The sequence below is a fragment of the Terrapene carolina genome, unplaced genomic scaffold (genome assembly GCF_002925995.2).
Source record: "Terrapene carolina triunguis isolate 2854851 unplaced genomic scaffold, T_m_triunguis-2.0 Scaffold193, whole genome shotgun sequence".
Lineage (NCBI taxonomy): Eukaryota > Metazoa > Chordata > Testudines > Emydidae > Terrapene > Terrapene triunguis.
Genome location: NW_020664544.1, coordinates 7211008 through 7227958, shown reverse-complemented (window position 1 = coordinate 7227958; position 16951 = coordinate 7211008). Strand labels below are relative to the sequence as shown.

The window sequence follows — 16951 nt, the reverse complement described above, 5'->3', positions numbered from 1 at the left end:
CTGTCTGTGCTGGATTTGGTGGCAGATAATCCCATCAGTGGCGGGTGTGTGTGTGTGTGTGTTTACCTCTCTAATCCCCCAGCTCTCCTCACATGCCCCAGGAGAATTTCCTTGTCCCAGCAGCTCCGATGACCCCTCCCTTCCTGGCCATGCTCCTGCCAAGGTGGGCTGTGGGCTCTGCCCATGTGACAGCCACAGGGCCCGGGGGGGTTGGCTGGTGCTGGGATCAAACCCCACGGAAGACAGTGAGAACCACTGACCCAGACCAGCTAACACCTGTTCAAACTACAGCTGCCTTCACTCCGCACTAGGGCCTGTCTACACTCCAGGCTTCTGCCGGCATAGCTGTGTCGCTCAGAGGTGGGAAGAGGTGTGATCCCTGACCGGTACCGCCGTGCTGGCAGAAAGCCCTAGTGTAGACAAAACACAGAGTGCTCTCCGCAGTTCAGAGAGGTGAACGGAAGAACTCCTCCCATCAGCGTAGGCTAGGGGGCTACGTCGGTGTAGGCTCTGTCGTGCAGCCACTATAGCTGCATCCACACCAGGAGTGCTTTGCTGGGAGCGTACACCGGGCGTCCCAGACCTGGGAGCTCTGCTAGTGTAGACTAGGATTTTAAGAGGTGTTGGCGAATGCATATTAGCAAGCCACCCCTTTTTCCAGTGTAGACAAGCTCTTGGGCTTCACCATGACCAGCCAAGATGAGTTTTAAACCCCTCTCTGCACTAGCGGCTAAGGTTCGATTTAACAATGAACACCTTTGAGCTCCCAGAGGCGCTAACCCCCTGTTTTCTCCGTGTGGGCCGGGCTGCTGGATCTGGGAGGTGCTGGGGACGCTGCAGGGACTGGGGTTGTGATAAAAGCTCAGACAGACAGACGGGAAGTTAGTGGGCGGGCAGGTGTGTGAAGAGAAAGAGGGCACTTCGGATGGGCTGGTACGGCAGTTGCTGGCTGGGAGCTGGGGGAAAAGGGATGGATGATCATCCCCTTTGTGGAATGAAAGAGGATTATCTCTCAGCAATAAATATTAAAAGGGATGTCCAATAAATAGAAACAGGGAGGGAGGTGCATGAAACATAGCCGGGCAGGGGCTTGTGGCTGGCAGCCAGCTGTGGAGCTGAGCCAAAGTTCTCTGCCGCACCAGGATGAGCATTCGTTGGCACTGAGGTGCCCAGTGAATACCCGCTGTGTTTTTGGGCTGCACACACGACTCAAAAATATTATTTCTCTGACAGCAGCATTTAGGGATCCCAGCTGAGATCAGGGCCTCGCTGTGCTGGGCAGCAGTGTTGCCAGCTGCAATATTTGGTGTTTTTTTCTCAAAGCTCCAGCTCCTGGAGTCAGGGGATTATGTGAGGATCTTGGCTGGCCCCTCCCGCCACCCGGTTGGCTGCAGCCACGCTGCTATTTCCAGCCCACGAGCTCGCTCAATGCCAGCATGGGGATGTCTGCCCAAGTTGGAAATGACACTCCGGCTGCAGGGTAGACGTCCCCTGAGAGAGCCAGTGGGCTGGGTGGGAAAGGTGTGGCCCTGCTCGGCCCTGATTCACACCCGCTGCGATCCTGTGGGCTTTGCAATGGGCCAACTCCAGCCCCAGTGTCAGGAACTGCAACCAGCTCTGCTCCGTGACCCCGGCTCTGCACCCGGCCCGGGGCTGCCCCGGGAACCGTTTGGCATATGTCTGGGCAGGGCTGGGCCCAACATGTCACCCCATTATTGGGTCCACCAATTAGGCCTAATATCCGACACCCCGATTTTGGTTCACTGATTTCTGGTCCTCGGCTGCTCTCGTGTACCAGGCATAACCGTGACCCCGTCGTTGAGTGAGAGCCGGAGGCTGTTTCATCCGGTCTAAGTCAGTGTGTCTCTCCCAGCTCTGTTCCTTGGGCTGGGTCAGGGGTTCTCAAACTTCATTGCACCGCGACCCCCTTCTGACAACCAAAATTACTACAAGACCCCAGGAAGGGGGACTGAAGCCTGAGACCCCCGCTTTGGGGGGGCCCCGAAGCTTGAGGGCTTCAGCCATAGGCGCCAACTCCGTGGGTGCTGTGAGGCTCCGCATCCACTGGCAGCCAAGCTCCCCCCGTCTTGCCTCCTTCTCCTCCCCCTCCCTCTCAGCGCTTCCTGCCCCCCTGCCGCCTAACAGCTGTTTGGCGGCGCTTAGGACTTTCTGGGAGGGAGGGGGAGGAGCGGGGAGGAGGCAGAGAAGAGGGAGGGCAGGAACTTGGGGGAAGTGGGTGGAGTGGGGGCGGGGCTGGGGTGGGAAAAGGCGGGGTGGGGAGGGGACTTTGGGGAAGGGGTGGAATGGGGGTGGTATGGGAAGAGGTGGGGTTGGGGCGGGGCCAGGGGTGAGGGGGCGGGTCGAGCACCCACTGGGAAGATGGGAAGTCGGTGCCTACGGCTTCAGCCCTGGGCGGTGGGTCTTGGATTTTGGCTTCAGCCCTGGGCCCCCAGCAAGTTTAACAGCAGCCCTGGTGACCCCATTACAACAGGGCCCCGACCCACAGTCTGAGACGCAGGGCCGGTTGTCACAGCCGCTCTCGGCTCCAACCCGTCCCAGGGGGCGGGGAAATGGATTTCCAGGTGCTCGGCACAGCCCAGCCGGGCCTGGATTTTCCAAAGAGTTTGGCCCCTCTGCTCTCCCTGCCTGGGGCTGACCCCCCCGCTCTCCCCGTAGGTGTTTGTGAAGTCCCACTTTGACTACGACCCGGCCAGCGATAACCTCATCCCCTGCAAGGAGGCAGGGTTAAAATTCACGGCCGGGGACCTGCTGCAGATCGTCAACCAGGACGACCCCAACTGGTGGCAGGTGAGGACAGTTGGGTGGTCCCGAATCCCCCACCGCGTGGCCTGACCCAGGCCTGGGTACTGCCTTGCACCCTGGGATGGCTTGGATGGGAGGGACGGGTTACAGAGGTGGGGAAGGTCATGCCACATGGAACACCCCCCATCCCCAAGGCATGGAGGGGCTGACGAGGGGACCCCATGGTCATTGCTGGTTTGATCGAGGGATGGCGCTGAGGGCGGCCATGGAGCTCAACGGCAGCCGGCTGGAGGGTGAGGGTCTGGGGATGGGGGCTGAGGGTGGGTGGGGCTCCCTGGAAGGGAGCTGTGGGTGGCCCCAGGGTGGGGGCGCTGTGGGTATCCTCAGGGTGGGGGGGGAGGGCAGTGGTGATGAGGCTGTGGGTGGCCCCAGGGCGGGGGAGGGGGGCTGTGGTGATGGGGCTATGGGTGTCCCCAGGGCAGGGGAGGGGAGCTGTGGTGATGGGGCTGTGGGTGTCCCCAGGGCGGGGGAGGGGGGCTGTGCTGATGGGGCTATGGGTCGCCCCTGGAGGAGGTTGGAAATTGGGCTGTGGTTGGCCCTAGGGCAGGGGTGCTCCAGAGGGTGGAGGCCCTGGTGGGCCCCAGGCGTGGGGCTCTGGGGGTGGGGGCCGTAAGGGGCCCCCATATGATGGGTGGTGGCTGTGGGGACCCTGGCTGGCTCACCATGCCCGGGTGCCGTTTCAGGCCTGCCACGTGGAGGGCGGCAGCGCCGGCCTCATCCCGAGCCAGCTGCTGGAGGAGAAGCGGAAGGCGTTTGTGAAGCGCGACCTCGAAGTCCCCCCCACATCCGGTAGGAGGCGCCCACAGATGCCCTAGGCCGGCCCCAGTGCACGCAGGGCCCTGATCCCCATCCCCAGAGCGCTGCGGGGGAACCCTGCTGCCCAAACCCTCCCTGCCCCCTACGGCAGGGCCCTGAGCCAGGCCAGCGCCCAGCCTGGTGGCCAGTGCCCGCAGGGGGGTGATGGGCCCCCACACACCCTGGCTGTGTCCTAGGGGTTTGCAGTGGCACTGCCCCGACACCCCAAACCCCGGGGAATATCTCCAGCCAGGCCAGCACCCCGATCCCTGCTGGGGTTGCCTGTGGCAGCATCTGCTTCCCGCTGGGCTGAATGAGTCCGTTCTGCTCTCCGCAGGTGCCCTGTGCGGCAGCATCAGCGGGAAGAAGAAGAAGAGGATGATGTACCTGACCACGAAAAATGCAGGTGAGTGCCCCAGGCTGCCCACGCCCTGGGCGGGCTTCCCCCCTCCTCCTCCTGCCTCCTAGTCCGGACCTTGCCCCGAATCCCAAAATGATCCTTCCCCCTTCCACCGCATGCTGCCCCGCCCCCCGACCGGCGCTGACTGTTTTCTCCTCCCCATCCCGCCCAGAGTTTGACCGGCACGAGCTGCTGATCTACGAGGAGGTGGCCCGCATGCCCCCGTTCCGCAGGAAAACCCTGGTGCTGATCGGGGCCCAGGGCGTCGGGCGGCGCAGCCTCAAGAACAAGCTCATCATGTCGGACCAGGCGCGCTACGGGACCACCATCCCGTGTGAGTCAAGACTGCCTCCCCCACCCCTGCCCAGCCCTTCTGGGAGCAGGGGAGGGGCGCTCTGCCCCCTGGAGCCAGTGCTAACCCCGATGCGCACCCGGATCTCTTTTCCCTAATCTGACCCCTGCTCCAGAGGGGGCTGGTGCTGAGTGTGACGCGTGGCCTGGCCTCATGTGACTTGCGCCTCTGGGTCCTCTTAGCGTGCCCTGCGGCCGGCCGGCGTGGGCATCCCTGCCCCACGCACGGCCGGCCCTCGGGGGACGCACTCGGAGGTTTGGGATGAAGGCGCCCGGAGCACCGGGCAGGGCAGCTGTCAGACCCTGGGGACGAAAAGCCCCTGCCCCCCCGTCCTTCAGCACAGGGTCTGGAGAGCCAGCCAGGCAGACTGACGCTGGCCCAGGGCCTGGCTAGGAGCCAGGGCAGCGTGTCCTGCACAGCAAGGTCTTTCCAGCCCTCCAGGCTCATCGGAATTGGCTTGCCGCTGCGCCACTGCTTGTGGGTGTGATGGGCATGGGGGGGCCCTATGGAGAATCGCCTGGGAGTGTAATTGACCGGGAGTTGAGGGCTCAGGTAGGCCTGTTTGTAATGGAGCAGCACCCCGTGGTGAGGAAAAGTCCACCCTGCACCTCATCTGCATCCCTGGGCTCTGTGGCGTGAGATGTTTTTATTTAATATGGAGATATAACTATCTCATAGAGCTGGAAGGGACCTTGAAAGGTCATGGAGTCCAGCCCCCTGCCTTCACTAGCAGGACCAAGTACCATCCCTGACAGATTTTTGCTCTAGATCCCTAAATGGCCCCCTCAAGGATTGAACTCACAACCCTGGGTTTAGCAGGCCAATGCGCAAACCACTGAGTTATCCCTCTGTCACTGAGCCAGGGTGTGTGTGTGATAAACAAGGATGAAACCAGAGTCAGACCGAATCTGATCCCGAACACTGAACCGTAGAGAGATCTGGTTGGTTAATTATCCCCCCCCCCCGTCCTCCCAGCCCCCATGTGCCCATGGAACGGAGTCTCTGAGTCGGCCGGCTCTGGTGCCAGTCCCGGCCTGAACAAGGGAAGCAGGCCATGCTGAGACTCTGCAAATGAGGCTGGCCAGCTTTGCCGGGCCCGAGGGGGATCCAAGAAGCAGCCAGATACACAGCAGGCTGCTAACCCGATCTCCAAACCCTTTGCCCGTTGTGTCATTGGAGGGGTGGGGGCATGACACCTCCCCCGCCGCAGGCAGGCCCCATTGCCATGAAGCCTCCACTTGTGGAACGTGGGGTGCGTCTGCCGCTTGAATTTCAGGCTCCTGCTGCTGCCAGATGGGCTGCAGGCGACAAAGACCCCCAAGAGGGGTGCAGTGGGACGGGCCGCTCCAATCTCCCCGTAAGCGCTTTGAAATCCAGCGAGCTGTCCCTGAGATCGCAAGGCAGGACTTGGTGGCTTCCGGCCCTGACACGCCGTTCAGCCAGGTGGCAGCTAGATCTGCCGTTTCCCAAAGTTTGTGGGCGTTTGGGCTTGTGGTTCTGGCTCAGCCCAGTGTAGGGAGACGGGCCAGCCGCACAGCGAGGGCTGGGGGCTGGTTCCCAAGTTTTGGATGATGATTTTGATTCAAGCTGATCCCCCGGCTTGATCCCAGAGTTGGGGGGTGTCTGGAGCTGGGCTTCTGGTTCTGCCCATTACAGGGAGGGTCCCAGAGCGTGGCACTGGCTCTCTGGGTTCCTGGAGTTGGGGGGTGTTTGGGTCTGAGGTTCCGGTCCGGTCCCCTTGTAACTCGCGCTACCGTGCCCCTTGGCAGACACTTCGCGGAAGCCCAAGGACCAGGAGAGGAACGGCCAGGTCTACTGCTTCGTGTCACGGGGGGAGATGGAGGCGGACATCAAGGCTGGCCGCTACCTGGAGCACGGGGAGTATGAGGGGAACCTCTACGGCACCAAGATCGACTCCATCCATGAGGTGGTGGAGTCCGGCAAGATGTGCATCCTGGATGTGAACCCGCAGGTTTGCGCTACGGGGACAGGCCCCGCTGGGAAGCCCCTAATTATACTGGAGGGGAGGTTAGGGCTCGGGCTTGAAGCTCTGGAGAATGGCCACAGCTTGAGCAAAGGAGAGGCAAGCTTCCCCTGTACCCACCCCAGCCACCTGTCACAGCCTGACTGGGAGGGGAGCGCAGTCCGGGGCCCACTGAGTACCCGGCCTCTCTGCTGAGCCTGGGCACACACCTAGTGGGCGGTGCCCACACGCAGGGGAAGGGTCCCTGTCCTATAATGCAACTGACAAGACAAAAGGTGGGAGGGGGAACTGAGGCACAGAGCAGGTCAGTGACAGATCCAGGGGGAGAACCCAGGTCTCCGGGTTCCCAGCCTAGTGCCTAACCATCGGGAAACACTGTCTCCCCATGGCCATAGCTGGTAACAGTTATTGGTCGCTACCCGCCAGGGCTGGCTCTGAGCAGCGGGAAAAAGCTCTGGGTCCCATTCCCAGCCCCCCGGCTGCATGGTCCCCCTTCACACCTGTCCCCTGGTCCTAGGTCCACATTGACAGCCTGGCTCTGTGTTATCCAGGCGGTGAAGGTGCTGAGAACAGCCGAATTCGTCCCCTACGTGGTCTTCATCGAAGCCCCGGACTATGAGACGCTCCGAGCCATGAACAAGGCGGCACTGGAGAGCGGCGTGGCCACGAAGCAGCTCACGGTGAGTCCACGCCAGCCCCACACGGTGCCACGAGAGCAGGGGGTCCAGCCCCCCTTCCCTCACGTGGTGCCATGAGACATTGGGGTCACAGGGCCTTCCCCGATCACCTGGCCCACGCCATGTCCTTGGCCAGGGGTGAAAGTAACTTAAAGAACTTACTGGTACGCTGGAGTCCTGAGCAGGGGGCGGGGCCTCAACTGGAAGGGGTGGGGCCTCAACCAGAAGAGGCGGGGCCTTTAAATCCCCAGGGCCTTTAAATCGAGATTTAAAGGGCCTGGGGCTCTGGCTGCGGTAGTGATGGCTGGTAGCCCCGGGCCCTTTAAATCACTGCCGGAGCCCCAAGGTAGCGGTAGATGTGGCGGTGGCTGGGAGCCCCGGGGCTCGGGCAGCCATTGAAAGGCTGCTGCCGGGACGGCTGTGTACCAGTTATTGCCGGTACGCCGGATCGGACCGGAGCGGACCGGCTTACTTTCATCTCTGTCCTTGGCCCACATGACCCAGGATGGCTGAGCTGGGGCAGGCTCGGGTTCCACGGGGCGTGCCCAGGTATGCACATGGCTCTGTCCAAAAGCACATGTGCGACATGCACTGGGATCAGGGCGTGCTCCTCTCTGCTGGTGCTTCCTGGTGGCCTTCATGGCCCCTTTAGAGGCAGGTGCTCAGTGCTTCCCCCTCCAGCGCCTCCCTGAACGTGGCCACAGGTCGGACTCTCCATCCGGAAGGGTCGGCAGGGCGATCTCCTCGCCAAGTGCACGGTGCGGTTCGTTCCCAGAGCCACCCAGGAGAGCTGGGCTGTTACCCCCGCTCTGATGGCTGGCACGGCGGGTGTCCCATGCAGCTCCTGCCGCTGGCCTCCAGGGAATGGCAGGCTGGCCCCACCTGCTCCCACCAGCCAGGCTGCACTGACCCAGACTGTGGCGAAGCAGGGGCGGGCTGGCGTGGGCAGCCCCTGGGGGAAGACGGAAGGAGGGCAGGGAGCCGTGGTTGGGATTCGCCAGCCCGTGCTGCGTGCAGTGCCACAGCATGGCGCTAGAGGGCGCTGTGCTGCTCCAGCTGCCAATCATTACATTTCCCATGGATGCTTTCTGCACATGGGCCCCATTGTGCCTGGCGCTGTCCCTGCCCCTAGAACCTTTCCTGGCTTATAATTCATCATATTCTGCCTCCCTCAGTCCCCCATCTATCTTCAGTTGATTACAGGATCCGTCTTCACTTCCTGTCCCAAAGGGCTGAGTAGCATTTCTGGGTGGCCGTTCAAAAGGCTGCCGAGCTCCACCCCAGAGGTAGATGCCTCTTAGTGCTGGGATCCCTGTAGCGACAGCTTGCTGCGCTCCTCACCAAAGGTGGCTGCCTCCCAGTGGTGGGTGAAGCGAGCTCTGCCTCGTTTGCACCTCTGCCTACCTTTGCAAAGCTCTTTCGGGACCCCGGGCTTCCTGGAGGCGTGTGCTCATTACCCAGCCTCCCCTGTGCCCAGAGCTCCGGGGCAAGGCTAACGGGCGGCATCCGGGCTTGTGTCTGGGCAGGAGGCGGATCTGAAGCGGACGGTGGATGAGAGCTGCCGCATCCAGCGTGGCTACGGGCACTACTTCGACCTCAGCCTGGTCAACGACAACCTGGAGTGGACATTCCAGCGGCTGCAGGAGGCCCTGGAGAGGCTGCGGGCAGAGCCCCAGTGGGTCCCTGTCAGCTGGGTTTACTAGGACGACGGGGGACGGCCTGCTGGGAGGGAAGGCCTCCCCACCCTGCCCCCACACGGAGGGCACTGCCGACCCGCCTCCCCTCCGCCCTCCCTCCTGCACAAACCACGACGTCTCAAAGCCAAGGAACCGGATCCCCTGCCTGCGTCCCAGGCCTGTCTTCGGGGGAGTAGGGGGCGGCGAGGCAGGGAACTGGGTGCTTGTTGAACGTCCCCTTCCCCCTCCCCCAGAGTTTTACCCAACTTTGCCAGAGTTGAGAGATTCTTGCGGGCATTCCCGAGGGGCACCCCCAGTGGAGGACCCTTCTCTGCCCTGGACACATGGCTGGGGGGCAGTGACCCCCCATTTCCTCCCAGGAAGGGTTAAGGTGGCCATGGGGAGGGTTGAGAGAGCAGCCCAAGGCAGGGCAGTGCCCAGGATACCAAGCACAGCCACTTTAGTGCCCAGAGTGGGCACCGGGTCCCCCTTCAAGCCAGCCCCTGGGCTGTGCCTGCGGCCAGATCCCGGCAGCCCGCAGAGGGAGGTGGGCATGAGGAGGGCAGCGTGAAGCATGCCGCCGGAAGTGCACAGATCTGGGGATGCCAGCTGGCACCTCCCTCCATCCCTGCGCATTTCTCCCTTCCTCACCCTGCTGCCCGCTCCATGCCCAGGCTGCATCCGCCTTCCCGGTCCAGCCTGAGCTGAGAGGTGCCTGCCACCGCCTCCAGCAGCTCCCTGCAAGACCCCCTTTGCAGCCTGGAGGTAGCTCGGGGCGTCTCTCCCCACTGGCCTAGGCCAGGGGAAATCTCGACAGGGACCAACCGGCTCAGGAACAGAGGCGTTCCTGGCCAGCTTTCCTCATCGTTTCCCACAGGGCCAGCGGGGTGCGGACGAGGGTGTGGGGGGGTTCGGAGCCCGTCACCTCCCTGGGCTAGAGCGTCAGATTCTCCCTTAACGCGTCTCTGGGGTTCGGGGCAGGAGGCGTGTCCACTGATGGGCTCAGAGGGCTTCTTGGATAAACCTTAGAGACTAACTCACTAATTCCCCACCGTGAATCCGCAGCTGCTCCCCAGCAAAGACTGATTTGTTATTGCGGGGCTGGCTGGCCGGGGGGAGAATTTCGGAGGAAACGACTGGCAACTTTGGTGCCGCGGGAGATCAGGCCCATCCCAGGACCACTGGAGCACGATACAAAAGCCAGCAGGGTTCCGATGCCCTACCTGAAAGAGACGAAGCCACCCCGTGCCCTGCCTCACCTGCTCCCACAGAAAACCCGTGATGGATTCGTGACCCAGAGCCCCGGGGCAGAAGCACAGAAGGAATCTTCTGGGGAGATCTGCACCAACCAACTGCACAGCTGTCTCACTGCCGACAATTCAGCTCACTTTACAGACCAAGCCCCCGCCTCCCGGCTCTGAGCCGGATGGATTATTCCCCCCTCCCAATCTGAACGTTTGCAAATGTCCCAGCGACGGTCCGAAATGCTGCCCTGTCTCCCCCCCAGCTTAGAGTATGTGATTGTGGGGCTACGGAAGGGGAATTGCGGCTTCTCTGAAAATCAGTAGCTTTAAGGTCCAAATGGTTGAAGGCGCAACCCTTGAGGAGGGTCTTGTTGTTACATCACTGGTGTAGGACACAGGACATCTGGGTTTGATTCCCGGCTCTGCTCCAGCCTCCCGAGCAAGTCACTTAATGGCTCAGTGCCTCAGTTTCCCCACCTGTCCAATGAGGTAAAGTTAATACTCCCCCACACGAGCGGGCTGAGAATCCATCTGTTAATGTCGGTGAGGCTCTCAGCTACTTTGGGGATGTGGTGGAATCTAGAGAGTTAAGTAACATAAAGACTGTTGAGGCTCTGGACCATAGACCCCAGCTGTAGGTTTTAGGATTTATAAAGTGACAGCAAAATACTAATGGCATTAAATAAAGACCATAATGATTGGATAGGTGGAGCCAGCCAAGGGCATCACAAGCTATCGGGTAAGGGGAGTAATTGCCACCCCTAGACCTCGGTTTGCCCACCCCAACTTTTCATAGGGCCGTAGGCTCCACTTTTTGCCCCCCGCCCCAGCTTTGCAGGATAGAAACGATCACGTCTAACGTTCTATACACTAACGCAACTTTGCCCTGCTCTTGGAATTTTTCTGAAATGGTGCCCCGGAGACACTCAGCCAAATGCAGGGGGCGGGGAGGCGGTAATCCTGAAAATGGGGGGGCCAGCTGGCGCTGCGGTTTAGGGTCGGGTTTGTTGCTCAAAAACCATTAGAAAAAAGATCCGTAAAAATAGGAGGGGGCCAGCGGTTGTGTGTGGACAGTGTACAGCCTGGTCTGCCTGCGTGGATGTGAGAGCCGAGGCGGGAAGGACAGGTGCCTTCTGATCTGATCACCAGACGGGTTTGTTAGTAACCCGGCGAGGGGCGGGAGGTTCTTTATTTATTTTCTTGGTAATGACTTTCGTCTTGCATATTTCTTTAGCCGAATCCACGCGCAGACTTAACCGACCCCATCAAATATTAAAGGTAGCTGGTCTTGCCCTCCTTTTCCTGACCTGCCACGGGCGATTTTAGCCCCGGGCCTCAGTTTCCCCTTGCGATAATGGCGACGCTGTTGCCCTCCTTGGTCAAGTGCTTTGAGATCGACCGGTGCAAAGCGCTAGCTAACAGCTGGCCAGGACATCACCGCAGTCCCTGGGAACCTCACGACATCGTTATTATTTCTGAAGCCGTTAGAGGCCTCAAGTGAGATCAGGGGCCTGTTGTGCAAGGTGCTGTATATGCACAGAGAGTTGCTGCCCTGAAGGGCTTCCACTCTCAATACACAAGTGGCAGGAGGGGAAACTGAGGCACAACGGGATGGGGAAGTGACTTGCCCAAGGTGACTGGGGGTAGAATCTCTGGGTACCTGGTCCAGTGGGCCATGCTGTCTCCTCTTGGCTTCAGTGGTGGCTGGGTCTTCTGACTCCCATCCACACGGCCCCTGCCCACAAGTCCTTCCCTCTGCTCTGGAGTGCGGGTTTCTGTGTCTCCGCAACTACCTCAGGCCTCAGCTGCAGCAGGGCAAAGGCCGAGCCCTGGCCTTGGCTCGGGCAGGTAAACGAAGAAGGGGCTGTTTGCAGTTGCTTTGTTTGCTGAGTTTTTTATCTTAAGGCAAAACTCCGTCTCCTGTTTCTAACTGGCCTGGCTGCAGTGTGCCCCTGGCAAGCCAGACCCAGGGGAGTCCACGCACAGGCCCCATGGCCGCCCCCATGGAGCTGGGTTGCTTCCAGTTTTGGGTGCCCGACTTGGGATGCCTGGAGCCTGGTTTCCACGGGGGTGGAGCATTCACTGCTGTCAGTGTTAGTTCTGACCTGCCCTCCCCCCGATCTGTCCGTGGGCCCCCCTTACTCTGGTGCCAGAGACCCCCCCGACTTACTGTATTTATTGCAAGTCAGGCACCCCAAATTTGGGGCCCCTTTGTAAAAATTTGGGCCTTAAGTTCTTGTTTCTCAAATGGCCGGAGTTCCCCTTTAAAAGCAGCTGTTGCTAGGGTTTCCCCGGCTGGCCGTCATGGTGTGGGGGGGCAGAGGGAGCCAGTGTTACCCCCCCAATTCCAATGCAGACCCCCTTTGGGAGGGCGCTCTCCAAACTGTCCCTCCCCCGGCCCTTCCTTGCTATTAAAATACGCCCCCCGAGCTGTACCCCCCTTTCTGTTCCCACCTCCTTTGGGGGAGTGACCCCCGGGTCTCTTGCCAAGAACCCGGTCCACAGGGTGTATTTCCGTTGGAAGACAGTAGCAATAACACGGAGGAGAGGGTTTATGTCCCTTGTTTAAAAAAAATGCCATCTGTGTAAAGAAGAGAAAACGCCAGGCTCTGAAATCGGAGCGTTTTGGTGGGGTTATTTGTGGTTGGTTTTTAATGTTTTGCTTGAAGGCTTTACAGCCTGGCAGTTAGATTATCCAAAGGACTCAGCACCCAGCAGAAACCTGGCATGCTGGGCAAGTTGGTTGATTTGGCCCCCGGGCCTGGGCCCAGAGAGTTCTGGTTTGTTTGGGGTGAATCAGCGGGACTTTTTGCCCCAGGGACTGGTTTGCATCTGTAGGTGACTGTGGGGTTATATGAGAGAATGGGGCTGTGGGGGGTAAGTTTGTTTCCCTGTGTATGCAGGTGTGTGTGTGTGTGTCTGTCCCTGTGAGTTTGTGTCTCTGTGTCTGAACCCACGGGGGCGTGTTTGTGTATGTGTGTGTGTGTCTGTCAAACAATTGCCAATTCTCGCCATTTTATCACACGGTTTATTAGTCAAATCCCCAGCTCCCGGAGTCAGGTGAGTCTATGAGACTCTTAGCTTTTTTTCAAGTAAGTATCTATCCCTCATGTTTGTGGGGAAACACCACCCTGAAAGGCTCCGACACCTTTTGGCAACTAAAAATGATTGGCTTTAAAGTCGTAAGTCGTGAGATTTTAAAAACAATCTCCTGATTTTTTGGGGGAGGGCTGGACTGATGATTTTTGAACAGTTGAGGTTGGTGACACTGAGGCCCTCTCCTCCCCCTCCGTGTGCGCGCATGCGTGAGTACGTGTGCATGCAAATGGGCACTAATGCGTGTGAATGTCGCTTCTGATGACGACTCACTCACGTGTTAATTTTACATTTGCTCTGCGGGGCTTAGCCAGGGACGGCGGCTAACAGTTTTTACCTTAACCCCTTTTCTATCCCAAGCTCTGTTTCCTACTGAAGGGTGGGAGTAACTGGATTTAAAGACGATGTACCTATTGCCTTCTGGATGTGTCACTAAAATACACTATAGCGAATGATCCTGCACTGTCCCCACCCCCAAGAGAAATGGACGTGTTCGATCTCTGATTTCCACCGGTCTCTCCTAGTCCGCTCCCGGCTCTGAGCGTCTCCATTAGACTCCTTGAAACACACGTGTTCATAATGATTCGATGTAACTACTGAGCAACAGCAAGGTGGAAAGTTTTCCCCCCCCCCCTTCTCTTTGTTTTTGGTGAGTGGTGATAGTTCCCCTTTCCCTCCCTGGAACTGTCCGTTTCTTAGACTCGTGTTTGTTAGAGAGCTCAGCGGTGTGATGTCTGTGTCGGATCGGCGTTGCTGTGTGCGTGCGTGTTAGAAGCCGGCCAATTTGGATGGTTCGTGCTGTGTTTACAGCGTTGGCGCTGCCGTGCTTTATGGTGGACTCGCTGAACCTGCGGGTGTCCTGCCAGCCCTCTCTGCGGCCTGGTCCCCTCTGTGACCCTGGCCCAAGGGGCGTGTGACGATTCTGGACCAGCGCTTGGCCAGGCTGTGCTGCAGGGGCAAGAGACCCCCCCACTTCGCCAGGCAGCCTCCTTTTGCAGCAGGACCCACAAACGCTCCCACCCAGCAGGTCAAAGGGCCCGATCCTGGGAGCTGCGGGTGGGAGGCGCTTGCCTCTCCATGGGGTCGAGGGGGGCTGGCGAGAGGGGCTTAGCCTCTGGCAGCATTGGGTCCTGGCAGAGGGAGGGGTCATTGGTCTGAAATGCCCCTTCTGATGGGGGTGCCATGCCAGGATGGCTGGTTTGGTATGAGAGGGGGGCGACCAGTCCATGAGGCATATGACATCAGGCCTGATTGCTCCCCCAAAAGGACCATTTTTAGGGCTACGGGGTAAGGGCAGGAGGGGAAGTTACACAGGTGCCCCCCACCCCCTCGATGCCCAGGCAGGCTGAGGGCCCCGGCTTGGGTGTAGATGCCCCTGTGAGAACATGTTTCTCTCCGGGGTGGGCATGGCCCCGTGGAGCTTTCTGCCAGCTGTGCCTCGTGGACAGGCCGGGCGCCACTCGTTCCCTGTAGCCATGAGCTGTGATGGGCTTGGCCAGCAATGGCGTTTTTACACCAGGGGAGGAGCTGGCCCCTAATTTAAAATGTTAAGTCCCCACGGCCTCCCCTGTCTGTCTGTCCCTTCTCGTCTGATTGATTGAACGACAGCGACTTTTTTGTACTGACTCTTTTCTATTCCTAGTTACTTTCTGAGCTGTGTTGCTAGACGCTCGGAGCCCTGATGCTGTACATTTCTTTTACGGTCGTGTGAGCTGATCCAATGTACCTGCCAGTGAACGACTCCTTTTGTTACTTTTCAGTTACTTTTATTAAATTTAAAAAAAAACCAAACCCCTCACGCATGATGGCTGTGTTGTTTTCATCTTGTCCTCCTTGGCACAGGCATTTCAGGGGCATCCTCCAAGGAAGCCAAGTGAGTGCCACTGTTGTAAAATTGGTGTGAGAGGAGACTTGGGCATTCTGTGCCTCAGTTTCCCCATCGGTGTTAATAATACGGGCTGATCTCCTGGGGAGGTGAAACTGGAAAGGGTTTGAATGAATATTCGTGTCTGTAAAAGGCCTGGAGATCTACAGTGGGAAGGCGCCGGAGAGGGGCAGGTTGTTATTGTGCGGAGCCATTTGCTAGTGAGTACCTGATGAGCGTGCGTATGTGTGGAAGAGTGTGTGTTTGCCGCTGAGTGGAACTGAATGAATGGAGGTGAGGTGTGTGTGTGTGTGTGTGAGTGAGTCGTGCGCATGGGCTTGCTCTGTGCGAATCAGGTGCGGAGCCAGGTGTGTGTGAACATGGCCTTGGCTACACTAGGGCATTGGTCTCATGCCTGATGCTGACGCGTGTCAGCCGCATGGAGCTGAGCAGGTGCCAAGAGCCAGTGGCACCTGTGGACAGGTGCAATCCAGTCCCCGGGCTGATGTGGGGAACCCTGGTGAAACCCAACTCGGCCAAGGAGCAGCTATGCTGAACGCGGTTTGTTCTGCTCCACGCTCGCCTTACAGCCAGTGTCTGCAGCGGTGCCGTGTGTGTGTGTCACTGTATCTGAAGGAGCAAAGGGGTGTGTGGGGGGATCAGCCTGTCTTCAGGGTAAGTTGGTCTGGAGCACTGCATCAGTTTATCCGAGAGCAGCGGAGGCACTGGCTGGGCAGGCCGGATCCGCAGTGACTCCGCTGAGTTTGCCCGGCCGGGCATCCCCAGGCAGCGCTGAGCAAAGGGTTAACAGCCCTTGGCTTATCCGCTGGGACGGAGGCCAAGCCGGCTCCCCGCCCACCTGCTGCTCCCAGCCTCCCCTCCCAGCGCACATAGACTCCAGTCGGCCTCCTTTGCTGGGATTTGTGCTGAGCTCTGCTGCCCGCAGCAATGTGGCCTGCGCTTGTCCTCGGCCTCTGCCTGCTGGCCTTGGGGCTGCTGGGCGCCCGGCTCTTCGGCCGGCCGGGGAACCCCTTTGCCGGGGGCCCCCTGGAGCCCCCCAGGCCGCTGGTCATGGATCAGAAGGTCAGGGACAAGGTCCTGAAGCAGGGTAAGTGTAGCGTGTGAGCCAGGGAGAGTGCCAAGGGCGGGGAGGGCGTGAGCTCTAAGTGGCACCTGGGCGGCTCTGACACCGTCCCACGGGCGCCTGTCCCCCGTCGCCTTCTGGCTGGCAGTAGGCGCACGTATCCTCGGACTCCCCCGGGGGGTTGCTCACTCCCTGCCCCTCCCGGTTGTGACCCTCTCCTGTTTCCCCGACGGCACCTGCCAGCCCTGTGCCTGGGGTAGCAGCGATCACATCTGTCCACTGAGGTTTCCCATGGGCAGTTTTGACCCATCATTCCGCTGCATTTGTCCTTTCTGGTGGCTATTGGGGGATTAGTTTAGGGATTCCCTGAACTTACGCTCTGGGTGAGAGCTGCCACGGCAGTTTCTAGCTGTCTGGTTGCTTTAGTGTCCCGCTCCACCTGAGAAGCTAGTGAACGTAGGGGTATCCAATTATGCTCTTTAACGGGGGGGGGGGGGGGGGAGATTGCTAGTTTCTCCTTCCTCCACAACAGGCGTTTCTTTGTAGTAGCCTCAGTTGCTCCTATGCCCTTAATTTTTGCCGGCGCTTCGCTTCCAAGCGACAGGCTTTTTCCAGCCAAAGTCAGCTCCGTTTAAATCCCATCAGTACCGTTTTAGGTCCGCTCTGATCTTCTGGTCCAAATCGACTGCCTTTGAACCACTCCAGATGGGTATTTTAGCGCAGACTCTGCTTTCTCGGATGCAAAGGCCATTTTTTGGGGGATCAAGATCCATTGCACTCTCCGGGAAATCCAGTGGTGGCCCTCGCTGAGTTCTCGAACTGCCTTTGTTAATGTTTGATAGAGATTGGTGGCACTTTTGTAGGTAATGTGTCCCTAGGGTCTGCCTTAGGCCACGTCTACACTACACTGGTTGGTTGGTAGCTGTGTTGGTCAGGGGTGTGATAAAACCGCATGC

The 16951-nt window shown here is 59.4% G+C and overlaps 2 protein-coding genes across 2 annotated transcripts in view; both read left to right on the top strand.

Moving 5' to 3' along the window:
- Window positions 1-14801, top strand: part of MPP2 (membrane palmitoylated protein 2) — a 20083-nt gene extending 5282 nt beyond the window's left edge. The window contains exons 4-10 of the mRNA XM_029912252.1: window positions 2677-2808; window positions 3507-3612; window positions 3956-4024; window positions 4191-4352; window positions 6140-6342; window positions 6906-7034; window positions 8558-14801. Of these exons, the coding sequence (XP_029768112.1) occupies window positions 2677-2808; window positions 3507-3612; window positions 3956-4024; window positions 4191-4352; window positions 6140-6342; window positions 6906-7034; window positions 8558-8734 (978 nt within the window). The 3' untranslated portion in view covers window positions 8735-14801. The remainder of the gene's footprint in view (window positions 1-2676; window positions 2809-3506; window positions 3613-3955; window positions 4025-4190; window positions 4353-6139; window positions 6343-6905; window positions 7035-8557) is intronic.
- Window positions 14802-15826: 1025 nt separating this feature from the next.
- Window positions 15827-16951, top strand: part of LOC112106261 (all-trans-retinol 13,14-reductase-like) — a 12587-nt gene continuing 11462 nt past the window's right edge. Inside the window, exon 1 of the mRNA XM_024199422.3 lies at window positions 15827-16019. Within this exon, the coding sequence (XP_024055190.2) occupies window positions 15860-16019 (160 nt within the window). The 5' untranslated portion in view covers window positions 15827-15859. The remainder of the gene's footprint in view (window positions 16020-16951) is intronic.